Below are 15,289 nucleotides of genomic sequence, written 5' to 3'. Positions count from 1 at the left end.
TTACTATGTACTATGCTTAAAGTTGTCTTGCTGATGAACCACTATATCAGTGTTTCTCAATTGGTGTTCCGCGGAACCCTGGGGTTCCGTGAGCAGCTGTTCTCCGCGCCACCGAAAAAGGGAAGATGTCTTGGATTTTCCGGCGGAGGGTATCCAGTGTAAGTGTAATTTAAGTGAGAAATGCTGACCTTTGCTTATTTCGACATTTGAAGACTGCTAAGAGTTTGGGGGGTTCCGCAATTATTTATGGAGTTCAAAAGGGTTCTGTGGCCAAATTCAATTGAGAAACACTGCACTATATCATTGTGCTAAGTATTAAGTAAAATCATGCCCAGTACGTTCTTTAAAACAAGCAGGGAATGTTCAGTAGTCAAAATAAGAATTATGCCTGACAATAGGCACTAAAGCAAAAAAAGTTCTCTACCCTATATACAAATTTGATTACCTTGACAGGGATAGTTTAGAGTTGCACCTTTAATTAAACTTGCACAACTCTGAAAATACAATAAGGCCTAAAATAGTTTTTTAGAAGCTTCTGGTTTTATACAGAGCTTCTACCTATATAAAATAAGCCTGATCTATTTGAGGGTGCAGTGTGAGATATATCCAATAAAACTTTTAACTGATTGCTAGGCCATTTTGGCAGATATTTGGAGTTTTGTATGGTTCTTTGAAACTATATTTTGTATAGTATTTTCAGATGTATATTTTTTTATTTCTATTTAATATGCCTATGGATTGAGGTGATGGATGCCACTTATACATGTGTAAACACGTAGATAGCAGTTGTGGGTTTTTCAATGTGTAGGACGAATATTCACAAACCCTATGATATATGGAAACATACAGATTAATCTCTGCCAAAAAAATGAATCATATACATTTTTAAGAATGAATCTGGATCAAAAACTTCGTTTCTTGGCTACTAAGACCTTAATCCTGCAAAGACTTTTGCCCTTGCTTTCTGAGTAGCCCCTTGACTTCAGTGGAATTGCTGAAGTGTGTAAATCTTTAGGCCTAGATCCTGCAAAGAACTATAAAACATCAGCCCCCTTCCACAAACGGCTTCACAGCCATTCTGTTGGCCCCAAGTGCAAGTGCACTCATGCTGAGTATAGTTTGCCTCTGCTTCTGGCTCTAATTTTAGTTAAAAAGTTTCAGTGGTATACAATGTTGGTTTTGGACTGCTCACTTTTTTGCTTTGAAACCTGAAATGTGTGCATTCTGAATTCCTCTTCAACTCCTCTCAGGTTCTTTGAACCCTGTAGTACCTCTGAATTGAAAAGTCTTTTTTTTTCTCCACAGTGAGAAGATAGTTTAAGCACTTGTTCAGATGGTTTTGTTTAAAACTTAGTTGTTTATAAGAAACATTGTTTATATTCTTTGTATGACTTGGGGGATGTATTTTACCTCATGGTACATAAGGTGTTGGCAGAAAATATTAGTGCAAAACACTTTCTTCACAAAATGTGTCCATTTTGCCACTGTTGCATAGTTACTATAGTGGAAGAAGCTGTTGCATTTGCTGCAGTTGTGAATGCATTTGATGTGGACCAGAGGGATCCTCTGTAACTGGGCTTTCAGCTAATTGCTACACAGAAGAAAACATATTGAAAAAACTACTAATTAAGAACATCTGAAATATTGAAGTGTAACATATATAAGGGCTGAGCTACAGTGGAATAATACTGTTTACTAGATATGAAGCCCAGTAATGAACTTATTGTCTGGATCTGAATTTCCTAAGGATTTGTGGATGAGGTTTGGATCTGGTGTTTCTGCTTAGGCCCATCTCTAGCTTTTACCTCTCTAACTGTAGAGGAGTATATAAACTATAAATCATTTTATGCTAGCTATAGGCCCAAAACTGGATATTACTCAGACAAAATTTCCATAAATCAAGCTTCAGTCATTATAGAGGCAGTTATCCTAGTTAAGTCTGAAATGCATCTTCTATTGTAAACTCTTTCTTTATTTTGTTTATTATTAAATAAAGTTACTGATAACATTCTTAAACTCCTTTTGGGCTGAAAATAAATGTTTTTCATGTTTGCTTTTAGGCGAGTGGTGATGTTTAAAAAACACCAACAAAAAACTGTCACCCAAATCCATTAAGCCTTTTTTTTTTTTTTTTTTTTTTTTTGAGAGGTAGATGTAGTGACAGACCAACCACCTTCTTCCACATGCTCCTGTCAGATATTTTTAGCAAGTGGATTCAGCAATAATCAGTGGGGGGACTGAAGATATCCATGTTTAAAAAAAAAAAAAAAAGTGGGTTCTTCTAGGTAAGCAACGCTTCTTAGCTGAAATACGTCCCACAGTGTACATTGTTAGCATGTTCTTATCTTATAAGTACAGTCTACATGAAACCTATAGTAAAGACCTTTTCCTATCTTACTTAGGAAATCTAGGAGAGAAGCTTCTTATACAATAGACACACTGAGAAGAGATCAGAAGCACCAGGCACAATGGCTAATGATTTATCACAACTGCACCCAGTGGTTCATTGGTTGGTTGGTTGGTGACTGTCTGTTTTCTTTTGTAAAACCTGTGGGGAGCTGGTGATTTGGAAAGAAATATGTGAGGTTCCCCTTGAATAGTTTCTCTCAAAATGTCCTCTTGCAGGATGAGCGTTTGTATCCTTGCTCTGGCAGGTCTTCAAACCAGCTTGATCTCCAGTGATCTGTGTTGATTCCAAGGATCAGCAGGAGCCTGTGTGCCTCTGCTCTATTTGCCTCTGTCTGTTCCTTGCCATCCCCTGCTCCTAAGCAGCATAACTCCAGTGGAGCTGCCGTGCCAGGCATGACCACCCACCCCATGTCATAGTTGCCTCATGCCACACTATTAAGGGGTATCCATGCCAAGGAGTTGTCTCAACAGCAACTGGGGAAACTGACCAACTGGCTGATTAGAGGAACAAGGAAACAAGAGTGCTGTCAAAAATACAAATGAGTGAGGCAGCTGTTTTCTCTGATCGCTGTAGGCACTAGGTGTTACCTATAACCAGAGCAGGGCAGTGTCAGGCGAGCAGAAATGTAATGTGTAACTTGCCGCTGTGCCTTTAAAAGGATGGCTGTTAAGGAAATAGCAGCCACACACACCTCCCTCTCTAAGCAGCCTCCTTACTTGCGTGCTGCATCCCCCCTGCTGGGAGTCTCTGTTTCTAAGGGCCTCAAGCCTGCTTTTCTGGGCCCCTACAATTCCCCTGTGCTTGACATCCGTGGAGCGGGCAGGGAAGGGCCTCCGGGTCTATGGGCTGTGCCGGGAGAAAGTGAAGGTGGAAGAGGAAGCCGGCAGCCCTGGCACAGATGCACGCACCCCCCAGACAGACCGGGGGGGGGGTGTGGCCCAGGGCCGGTCGGCCCGCAAGCTGCCTCCTTGGGAGACGAGGCTCTAAATACACCGTGAGACCTGGGGGCAGGCTGTGACACTGACTAGGCGCTGCTGAGGCTGGGAAACCACCAGCCCCGGGCAAAGCGGGAGGGAAACCCCGGGCAACCAGCGGCGCTCGGCCGCCCTTTCCCACCCTGGCGCTTGTCCGGGCGCGGCTCTGGTTGGCTGGCTCGTGCTGTGCCCCGCCCCGGGAAGGTTCGGAGAGGCGGGGCGCCCCGGGGCTGCCAAGCGAACGTTCTTCCGCTGCCGCTCGGCTCCCCAGGCAGGTCAGTCAGTGCGCGGGGGGGAGGGGTGCGGCTGTGCCCCTTGGCAAGGCGCGTGTTGCCGCCGCCCCTGAGGGTTTGCACGCGCACAGGCTGTCCGGCACCCTGCGGCTCCCGCCCTGCCCGGGGGGGGAGTGAGCGAGCGATCAGGGCAAGTGCCTGGCTTTGCTCTTCTTGCTTGGTGCTGAGCCAGGCTGTGCTGGGGGGGTTGGAGGCGGAAGGAGGTGCAAGTACTCTAGGTGAGGTGTCTTCTCTGTGTTGCTGTTGGGAACCCCAGACTCTGGTCCACTCTGGTCATGGCTGGTTCTCTCCTTGCCAGGGCAGGCCTGTTCTCTGTTTGCTAGCGCCTTGCTCTCAGTTTGCAAACTGCTTTCCAGTAGTCACGCCGCATCCCTTAGGGTGATCATCGCAGTGGTCTGTCAACCCTTCTTAAGGAAGCGAGCCTGAACCAGCCCCCAGCTCTGAGTTTCCACAGACTGTGGGGAGGTTTGGATCCAGACTTGTGGCTGGCCCCTGTGTGTGTACTGGACTGAACCCAAACTTAGATCCAGACACCCCTGAGCCTGGAGAAAGTTCTGATCCAAATCTGATCGTGACAACATGGCCCAGTCTCTGTCTTTTCAGGGAAGTTCTGGGCTAAAGCTATTGCAGGACAATGAAGTTTGTTACTCTTTATGTTCTCATTACCTGGAATTGCTTAGGATGCTTGATACAGAAACATTTCCAATGGCCTTTATTAAGGAGCAGTTCCAGAGTAGCTGTCTCAAACCATTAGACACTCAACCACCTTCCTAACACATTGATGCCTTCTAGTGCTTCTCCTTGGTCTTCAGATTCAATTTTCATCAAAATTTAAAATCTACTTTAATATTCTATACTTAGTGTGTTTGATATCCTTTCACTTAGTCCAGAACTATTCACCCATTCATATGGGATGTTTCTTCCTCATACTTGCATCCAGCTACGCAAATATCATGGTATATGGTGTATACTATACACTTTCATGATTTTAGGATTAATGTTCTGAAGAATGGGGTAGATTGCACCTTCAGCAAGTTTGCAAATGACACTAAGCTAGGGAGAGTGGTAAATACCCTGAAAGGTAGGGATAGGATGCAGAGTGACCTAGACAAATTGGAGGATGGGGCCAAAAGAATTCTGATGAGGTTCAACAAGTACAAGGGCAGAGTCCTGCACTTAGGATGGAAGAATCCCATGCACATCTACAGACTGGGGACCGATCGGCGAGGCAGCAGTTCTGCAGAAAAGGACCTGGGGGTTACAGTGGATAAGAAGCTGGATATGAGTCAGCAGTGTGCCTTGGTTGCCAAGAAGGCTAATAGCATATTGGGCTGCATTAGTAGGAGCATTGCCAGCAGATCAAGGGAAGTGATTAGTCCCCTCTATTTGGCATTGGTGAGGCCGCATTTGGAGTATTTTGTCCAGTTTTGTGACCAAGCTGGAGAGAATCCAGTCGAGGGCAACAAAAATGATTAGGGGGCTGGAGCACAAGACTTATGAAGAGAGCTGAGGAAACTAGGCTTGTTTAGTCTGCAAAAGAGAAGACTGAGGGGGGATTTGATAGCAACCTTTAACTACCTGAAAGGGGGTTCTAGGGAGCTAGGCTGTTCTGAATGATAGTAGATGACAGAACAAGGAGCAATGGTCTCACGTTGCAGTGGGGGAGGTCTAGGTTGTATATTAGGAAAAAGTTTTTCACTAGGAGGGTGGTGAAGCACTGGAATGGGTTACCTAGGGAGGTGGTGGAATCTCCATCTTTAGAGTTTTTTAAGATGGGGCTTGACAAAGTCCTGGCTGGGATGATTTAGCTGAGGTTAGTCCTGCTTTGAGCAGGGGTTGGACTAGATGACCTCCCGAGGTCCCTTCCAACTCTAATCTATGATTTTAAGTTTGTGGTGTGTGTTTGTTCCTATTTTTCAATGATTGTCAATAACTTGCCTAAAAACAGCACTGTATAGGGAAGTTTCATTGCTGTTGCCCAACCTGTAGTCATTATATGTAAACTATACATTATACATACCTAGAGGACTTCCGTTTCAAGTGTTATCAGGCCTAATACCTTTGTGAGCATTAAAGTAAGTTAAAAATAAATTTTAATTGTATTAAATGTATGTAAAAGAAGGAGGGAATGAAAAGAATAAATATAACTCTGATTTTCTTGTTATGTTCCCAGAATGGGTTTGGACTGGATAGGCTTTGGCTATGCAGCATTGGTTGCATCAGGTGGAGTAATTGGCTACGTGAAAGCAGGTATAGTATTGATAAATCCTCTAACTCTGTGGTGCATAATTGAATCAGATGTTGGGGGAGTGGAAACCCTCCCCCCCCCCCATGTAAAAAGCAAAATATCAAGTTTTCTGCACAGTGTAACTTCTTATTGAAACAGGCTATCTAAATGTTCATGCTGTTCTTAACTTTGACAGTTTAAGGTGTATGCAGATCTTTCACTGTAGTTAGGGTGGAGTGCTCTGCTTTTGAATTGGTGCTCTTGCGTGATAAGCTCACCGTCTGGCATCTAATGCATAGAATAGTCTACTGATGGCCTTCATGTTCTTTGGGTGAATTTCTTGTAAGTTTGCTTCAGAAAGTCTATTGCTGATGTCTTGAATACCAATGACCTACTTGTATATTTTCAGCTAATATATAGAAAGATTAATTGTTAATTTTTTAACCTTCTTTATAATTGCTACTAGCACCACCTTGTATATCACAAATGGTTCCCTTATCACTTCTAAAAATGGTACATGTTTAGAGAGCTTAACTTTCTATTTTAACCTTTCTGTAAGTAATCTGACTTGTTTGTGCTGTGTCAGAATTATTTAGCAATATTTCTTTACAGAACTGCACTGAACATAGAGGCACTTGAAATTTTATTCCCTGATCTGCTGCTTCCAATTCTGTTGTTCTTGGTTTGCCCTTCTTGGTGCAGAACTGTGGCTCATCAGCTGAACAATTCTTGCAGTGGGAGACCTCAGTTCATGTGGGACCCTCATGCAATTTTTAGGAGAAACCCATGTTTAATGTGGACTGAGGAGTTGTGACCTGGGGGCCTGCTCCTGCTTCACTGAAGTCAATGGGAATTTTGCCAATAAGTGTGAATAAATTGGAGCTCTGCTTGTTAATGTGCTTTCTGCTAGATTGTTTCATCCTTTAGACCACCAGTGGGGATGGAGGGAAAGAACAACACTTAGAGCTTAGACAGCCTTTTTTATCAGTAGTTCTCTGAGCATGTTACCAAATGGTAAGTATTATTATCCTCCATTTACGGATGGGGAAACTGGGGCCTAGAGTTTACGTGACTTGTCTGAGGTCATGTAGTAATTCAGGGGCAGAGCCAGGAATGGAACCTAGGTTTCCTGGCTCCTAATCCTAGAGGAAAGGGGATCTTTTTTTGAGGGGACGAGTCTTTCTCTTCATATGGCTGATGTAAATGTAGAGCAACAACTATAATATTATGCAGAGGAGTAAAAGCAAATGAGGTGATTTGGCAGGGGAATGAGAAACTGCCATATCTTTGCTAATAACTGAGACTGGCCTGTGACAGTAAAAATACTGCACAAGCACATTGAAAATAGAGGAAGAGTAGTTTAAAAAAAAAAATGGCCCTGTCCATGATGATTTTCACTTTATTCAATACCCATCTATTTTTAAACTTAAACCTAAAAATGTTCAACCAGTCAGATCAAAGAAGTGACTGACCATTCTGATGTCCTTAGGGAAAAGTGATGCCTTATATAATGATGTCACCACTGACTGAGTAGCTGTTTTAATAATTTCAGATTTTTTTTCTTTTTGGAAATAATATTCTCAGTGTAAAAGAGGTTTTAAATTCCCATGTGCATGCTGATAAGCACCGGCTGCTTGTGCTAATCTTTTCCTGTTGGTGATACGTTCGTGGAATAAAAGAGAACTGCTTTACTTCACCCCCTGGTCCTTTTAGACAAATGAATAATTTATCATGGATGATCTTTTGAGGAACCAGCACACAAGATGTTGGCGATCAGGCTAAAGCAGCTAAGTAGATGAGAGATCCTAGATACAGGGTAATAACGCTTCATATGTACATAATGCCTTTCATCTCACAATCCCAAAGCACTTCACTAAAATGGGAGTGATGGTGAGATACAATCCTTATGAATTAATTTAGAGGACAATCTTGTGCTGTAACAAGGGATGTTTCTGGCCCTGTCATCTGTGAAATAAAGGCGACCTGTTCTTCTTATGTATGTTGTTATCTGAACTGCTCTTGCAGTGCCTTTCCAATGTCAAGGGACAAATCGTGGTGTATGTGAATAATATATTGGGTCAATCTACAATAGGGAAAGAATTAATACTGTGGCTAACTAGTGGCAAATGAGTTGGTTCTTAACTCGTGCTGCTCACCCAAAGAACAAGTATGTTCAGGGTAAACTGTTAACTTGTTAAAGCAGAAATCATTCATTCCCAAAATTTATTTCATCCTTGTAAATGAACAGTGTTAGATCTACTTAACAAAAACAACCCCAGACAAACCACTACGATATATTACCTGGGTGGAGATCCTTATGATCTTGTGATATCAAGTTCATATGTCAAATCTATGACTGTAGTGCAAGTCTAGGGAGCGTGACCTTGCTTCAACTCTTATAGGTGGAGCTCCTCCCTGACTGTTTGTATATGCAGAATGTCCAAGTGTGTATGTGATGCCTTAAGGATTGGTTACGTTTCATTACTTACGATGGAGTCAGTCCTGCCTATGTGGTATTCAATGGGGTGCTCCAAAGCCAACCTGCAGACACGTTGGGGAAACCCTGGCATCAGGCCACCTAACCTACCTCCAGTTTGTGCCATGGAATATAGAGGGGGGGAAAAGGGGCACCACGTGTGAGTAGTTGTGGGCATGGTCATCACATTACTATAGATCATGGCAAAATTCTGCTGTGCAGTGGCCATTTCTTTGAAAAACCAGTTACTCCACACTTGCAGGAGAAACTATAGCTACACAGCTGAGGCTGCTGAACTGGATGGGGAATAGAGTAGGTACTTGCTAAGGTGCCTATCTTTTCCTTGCACAAATGAGTATATCCTGCACCTCCTCTCTCTCCATCCCCTGCTTTATCCAAAATGTGGGATCTGAACCACTAATGCAGCTGATGTGTTTGATGACTGGAGAATGATTAGTTTCCTACAGCACTAAGTGCTCATCATTCTGGTAAACTTGCAGTGAAGACCTTTATCATGCTGGTCTTGCAATTTCAGATCCTTTTAAAGGTGAGATGCAAATGGAACAGACAGAATGCTATCGCCATTAGTAATAGGTGTGGAATACTCCTCTTAGCATGGTTAAAGGAGGTATTCAGCACTTATTAAAGGTGATGACATTTTGTCAATTCCATTTACAGATTGTCTACAAATCACTGAGGATGGGACTGGAAATAGCATCCATCTTCTGTCAATAGTACAGGGTTATCCTTTGCAGTAAGGACCAGATCTAAAGCCCCACCATTCATTTCAGTGGAAATCTTTTTTTTTCCCCATTTTCTCCAATGGCTTTGGATCTGGGCCTTTTGCGTGTTTAACCTTGATGACATCTGTTGTTGGTGCTCAGTGCCCTTGTGACAAGTTGTTCAATTGTTTAATTTTTTGTCTGGCTAGTTTAAATTTCCTTTTTCTAATCTCAGGCCGTTACTCTGTGATCACTACCACCCTACATAATTAATCCTTACATTTCATGCTACTACCTCTCGCAAGCTCCTGGAAACGTTTTTTGGGGGGCGGGAGTTATTTTCCCCATCAGGAGTCATGCCTGATGCTTTTATTATTATAGTGACTTTTTGTATTGTCGTTAGTTCATCAATGACTTATTTGCAAGTTAAAGAACTAAATACCATAACGTTATCTGCATCTAATCTAGGGTTATTTGGTACTTTGTTGGGATCTGCATAATGTCTTTATTAGTAAAAGCCAGCCTGTTCAAATATTAACATCCTCTCACATTTGATCTAATCTCTAGTCTAACTTATAACAGTGAACAAACATGATTGTTATGTTTGACAATGTATGTTATGGATCAAGTTTATGTCTGGTCTTCTAATAAGTGCACTATCTTTGATTTATTCAAGGTAGTGTCCCATCTCTAGCTGCTGGTCTTCTCTTTGGGAGTTTAGCTGGACTGGGTGCTTACCAGCTGTCTCAGAATCCAAAGAACGTGTGGCTTTCACTGAGTAAGTCTACTTTAAAATATATATGTAAAACAAGCTTACTGTAAGGTTAATAATGCTTCAAGTATGTATATTATGGGGCAGCAGTAGTGTACACCATAGTTAAGATTGTGCTCCAAAGTTCAGTTTTAAGAGGACATTTAAACCTTTTTTTGGTAAAACTCTCACTGAAATGGCAAAAAACAATACATAGAATATAAACTTAGAGCACTGTTTGAATTTTTCATGATGGTTTCACAAAAAATGAATTGATACAGAGAGAATAATAGGAATTTAAAAATCATCCCCTTTGGTGTTTCTCCCTCACACCCTCCCTGCTAGACTGTCTCATTTTTCTTTGTACTCCTTTTACAATAAATCGAAATCACTCCAGGCCCTGGCTTTTAGCCACATTGTTGTCTTCATGTGCTGATTCTTAGAATATCCGTTATACATCAGGTGTGTTTGTCTCCAGAGCATTGTCTGACATTTTAGCCTTAATGGAAAACATATGCCAAGCCAAACCTGCTAAATTTCAACTAGATGAAAAATCTGCTGCAGGTATGAATGTCATTACTTCCAGAAATAGTGAGAAAGAAACCCCCAAGGAAAGAGGAGACCAGGAGTTGAGCTCTCATCTCTTCTGTGTGCTGTTTAAATTCCTCTGCAATTCACTCCCCCTATTATTGACTACAGCCATAAACCCCAACCTAGAAGACAGTTAGGAAAGAGCCACTGACACCCACCCACGAATAGGGGAAACTGAGGTGCGCACAGGCTTAATGATTTGCCCAAAGACTTGGAGGGAGTCAGTGCCAGAGTTGTGGTTAGAATAATTTATTTCTGATCAACAAAGATGCACATTTTACCAAGGGAACGTTAGGCTTATACAGCATGTGCAGTTTGTAAAACCTGGGTTTAAAGCATTACCCCTTACAGAACAATGTGGGTTTTTAAAAAAAAGTTTAGCGTTTTTCTTGACTTTCATTATGTTAAATTAATCATGTTTCACACTTGACTTGATGCTCTTATTTATCACTCCTTTTTTGCTGGCTCTGTGTTACCATATCTCTCTTGTGCACATACCCCTAAAATGGCTCTAACTGGTCATTGTATCTTTCATTTAGTTGCATCTGGAACACTGACTGGAGTTATGGGAATGAGATTTTACAACTCTGGAAAAGTCATGCCGGCAGGGTTAATTGCTGGTGCCAGGTACTACACAATATGCTGTTTCTAATCTTACCTCCCTGTGTTTAATTAAATTGGGATTAAATTACTGTATTCTAAGATTATAAAATATTTAAATAAGATTTCATGTATCTTTTTAAAACCCGATCATTTCATTTTTCTACTTGCTTTTGTTTTTTTGGGGGAGTCTGGAAGTTTGAGCTGCATTTTTTTTAATTCAATGCATTTATGGTGTTTTCCTTTAAACAGTCTGTTAATGGTTGGGAGACTTGGATTGAAGATGATTGAAAAGCCTCATGAGCCGTAATTGTGAACATTATGCGACTTAATGTGTCAATAGGAAGCCTGAAAATGCAGCTGCCTGAATATGCTACAGAGAGTACACAACTGTTCTTACATCAAATAATTTTTTTTAAAGATTGGAAGAAATTGATGGGGTGGCTGAGTATTATATATACAAAATATTGCTTTGTTTCAGCAGTCAATATTTACCCCCTCTTTTGTGCTGAGAAATTGGGTTAGTGTTAATTTAAATTTCTCCTCATACATCTTGTCATTAACCACTCCCATTTTGGGCAATCCAGAAAAAGAAAAAAAAAAAAGCATAGACAACCTATGAAAGAGGGGTGGGGAACTGGTGCCTAATGTAATGATAAAGAAAATACCCATTGTGGGCCAACAGGAGAACTTGGTCAAATATAAGACAAATAGATATGGTTCTCTGCATGCAAACTACTAGAGAATGCTTTACCTGACGGGGGTTTGGCTGTAAGAATGAATCTAACACTAGATGAATATTTTTATTACAAAATGATGTTGAGCAAAATGTCACTTAAAGGAGATTTGATTTTTATACAAATAAACTGAGAATTTATATTGGAAAAACTATATCCTTTATTGGGTAAGTCTGGATTTGGGTGGTTTTGTGCCCTTCTTGTGGCTGACTGTGTCTTAAGGAAATCTTTTCAGTGCACTGTTACCCCTATGCAGTCTTTGATCATGTATAGAAAAATAACTCTCCTTAAATGGAGGGGAAGAAGAGTGAATGAAGTGTGTACATTGTGTTAACACTGCAATAAAGACTCTTTAAAGAAGAAACCTCTATTGTGGATAATTTCAGCAAGATTTATGCAAGAGTATTTAAATGGTTGAAGTCAGCCTAAAATACACAATCACTTGAATACTCAGAATAGAATATAAAATAAGTTCTGGTCTTCCCTACTAACCCTTTAGTTTCTGACAGTGCGTGAGCATTTATAGCATCTGTTCAGTTAATGAATAATGGACAAATGGGTGGCTTTTCTTTATAATCATTAACACAAATATCTCCGATTTCTGTGCAGTCTGTGGCTTAAACTGTAGTACATCCGTGGACGATAAGGTTGGTCCAGTACAGTTCTACCCTGTAGCAGTGTTATAGTAATTATAATGACATGTATAATGACATCATAACAACATGTATAATGACTGACCTGAAATATCCTAAAGTGTTTTACAAGTACCAGAATTACTTCACACAGTAACAAAGTGCAGCCACTTCTTGGGTGGAACTGAGCAGCTCTGTAATAATACATGGTAACAGTGCACAGTGGTTTTAAACAGAAAACTAAGCATGCTGTACCCAAGGTGGATTTAGGTCACCAGAATCTAACAAATTAGAATCTGGCCACAATTCCAGGATTAAAAAATCACTACCCTGGAGAGAGGAAGTGATGGGGGCAAGGAGGGAGATCTTTAATAAGCATGAATATTCAGAAATTTAGGATTTATCTCTCATCCCAAAGATAGTGCCTCTAGCAGCAGTGACTACTACTACCATAGTGAGGTATAGATGCAGCACTGTTTTGGAGAGAAGAGGGCTAGCTACTGACTCACCAACTACTATGCGCAGCAGCTAATGTTTTCCATTAATTCTAGTTTATTAAAAGACAAGTTAGCAAAACCCATTTCACTGTTAGCAGAAATAATATGAGCAGAGAACTGAACTTTGAAAGCAAACTGCTGGGGAGGAGAGAGCCTTAATTAGATGAGAAAAAATTAAAAGGGAAATGGTTTACAAGTTATTACCCAGGAGCTGCCCTATATTTCCCCTTGCTCTAAGCATATAGCACATGACTCTGTTTTTAATGCAGAGCATCCACCAAGCTGTTGTTCTGTTGAAGGCTCTGAAAGTGCCATTTGCCCTGTCCCAGTTCTGTCATTTATCGTGCTGTGAGCTGATAGCACCTGGTGTCTCCGGCTGAGGATCAATCCCTGCTAAGAAAATATAGCCTGAGGTATAAAGCAGCATCATTTTGTGGTGTTAAACGTCTGAGCTTGCCCTCATTACATTCACACTCTCTGGATGAACATTTTAATCTCTTGGAAAAGAATGGGCAGAGACCCTCCAGGCAATTATGACATAAGGTGGAAAGTCTTTGTTCCTTAATATTCCTCATCACAGGGTGTATCTGCCCTATAGCACTCGTTTCTGGCCAACTGTGATGCTATAGGTGCTCCCTCCCTCACTTTCCCCCAATGTCATCAATAAATTAAGATGCTTTACATAAGGAACAATGCCTGAAGGGTTTTGTTTATTAACCAAAGACCCAATGAAAATACAAGCAAGGCTTCACCCCAGCACCTTAACTGGGAGACAGTCAGTCTCACTTTATCCAGTCTTAGCTGGGTCCACCACTCCCTTCCAGCAAGGTTCTCTCCACTGAGGTCCCTTCCCTGGAGTTAGGTCTCTTATCACTAAAAAATCCTTCCCTGGAGCCAGGAGTGGGCAGAGCTCTGTCAGCTGCAGCTCCTCTATGGGGCAGCATGTAGTTCTGACAGGTTGGATTTCTTGCTAGTGTTTGGGAGTTCCCTGTCCCTCAGAGCAGCGGTTCTCAAGTGGGGGGTTTGCCAAGCAGGGTCAGCGTTAGACTCGCTGGGGCCCAGGACAGAAAGCCAAAGCCGGAGTCGTGCCACGGCGGGGCTGAAGCCTGAGCAACTTAGCTTTGTGGGGCCCCCTGTGGCATGAGGCCACAGGCACTTGCCCTGTTTGCTACCCTCTAACGCTGCCCCTGGCTTTTAAATGCAGAAAAACAGTTGTAGCACCGGTGGGCCATGGAGTTTTGATAGCAGGTTGGGTGGGTCTCAGAAAGAGAGAGGTTGAGAATCCCTGCCTCAGAGCACGCTTCACGTCCCTAGATCTGATGGGCTCCTTCCCTCAAGAGCTTCTTGTCTCTAGGTGCCACCTCAGGTGAGCACTGGTAATCCTTTATCAGACCAGTTAACTGCCAACCAGCCACCTCAGGATGTAATTACTTTCAGCTGACTCTGAGTTAGCTTGTGCTACCTTACAGGAGACTGTCAGAGGTCGGCTGATTCCCCTGCCAGGGCCAGCCCCTGGTACACCCCTAAAAAATAAAATGTAAAATGCCAATTTAAAAACAGGCTCAAACGGATGGGGGAGTTGGCAACAGCTCCACCCCTCCTGCTTTTCAGATATGCCACAATGGAATAGATCAAATAGCCTTGTATTTTGGTGCCAGATTCCCAGCTCTCCTGGATGTCGTGTGTGATCTTTGGCATGTTACTTATTCTCTCTGTGCATCTACTGCCTACTATTTGTGACGTTCCCCCGCCCTCCCCTGCAGTCCAGACTGGTGTGTAGCTTTGTCACCCCAATTCTTCTCTCTTGGGCCCCTATTTACCCAGCTTTGCTCTGTGAACCACCCAATCCTGGATCAGCCCACACCCAGCCTCTTGCGTGTAATTGGTCCCTCACCTAGTGAAGGAGTGTTTTGGCCAGCCACTCATGGGATAGACCCCTAGCAAACACCCCCAATCCCAGAAGCAACCCCAGGAACTGCTGTCTTTCAGGGTTCAGTGCTGTACACTGCACCGTGCAAGCTCATTTACACTTGTCCATCAATTTATCAAAGAAATTGGTATGTACCAGCTCTGTCACTCTGAGTGAGGTCTCTGCACACACTCAATCCACATGCGCTGTTTTAGATCAAACAAATAAGTTTATTGTCTACAGCAAGATTTTAAGTGATTCCAAGTCAGACTAATATAAACCAAAAGATTCATAAATGAGTGAAGGAGTTGATCACAATTAACTAAAAGATAACTTGCATCTTAACCTACGACTAATATTTCAGTCTGTATTCAGCTTACCACACAGGCTGGTTGCAATGCCTCTTGCAACCAGGGCCCCCTCCCCCCATGGGTAGATTCTCAGTCTTTGGTGTTGCTTAGAAGATGGAT

General features: G+C 42.1%; 1 protein-coding gene across 2 annotated transcripts; it reads left to right on the top strand.

Moving 5' to 3' along the window:
• The first annotated feature begins 3,253 nt into the window (after positions 1-3,253).
• Positions 3,254-12,145, top strand: LOC137166612 (transmembrane protein 14C-like). 2 transcript variants are annotated; one of them, XM_067568409.1, is made up of 5 exons: positions 3,254-3,659; positions 5,851-5,927; positions 9,779-9,880; positions 10,984-11,071; positions 11,297-12,145. In XM_067568409.1, the coding sequence occupies exons 2-5, from the start codon at positions 5,852-5,854 to the stop codon at positions 11,352-11,354; spliced, it is 324 nt and encodes a 107-aa protein (XP_067424510.1). In that variant the 5' UTR covers positions 3,254-3,659; position 5,851; the 3' UTR covers positions 11,355-12,145. The 2 variants fall into 2 exon arrangements, with proteins under 2 accessions (XP_067424510.1, XP_067424511.1); XM_067568410.1 differs by lacking the exon at positions 3,254-3,659 and adding an exon at positions 3,814-3,895.
• The last annotated feature ends 3,144 nt before the right edge of the window (positions 12,146-15,289 follow it).

Source organism: Emydura macquarii, unplaced genomic scaffold (genome assembly GCF_026122565.2).
Source record: "Emydura macquarii macquarii isolate MOO-44397 ecotype Brisbane River unplaced genomic scaffold, CSIRO-AGI_Emac_v2 contig_2890, whole genome shotgun sequence".
In the NCBI taxonomy this organism is placed as follows: domain Eukaryota; kingdom Metazoa; phylum Chordata; order Testudines; family Chelidae; genus Emydura; species Emydura macquarii.
The sequence above is the reverse complement of the archived record's forward strand: the minus strand, read 5'-3'. Positions and strand labels throughout refer to the sequence as shown.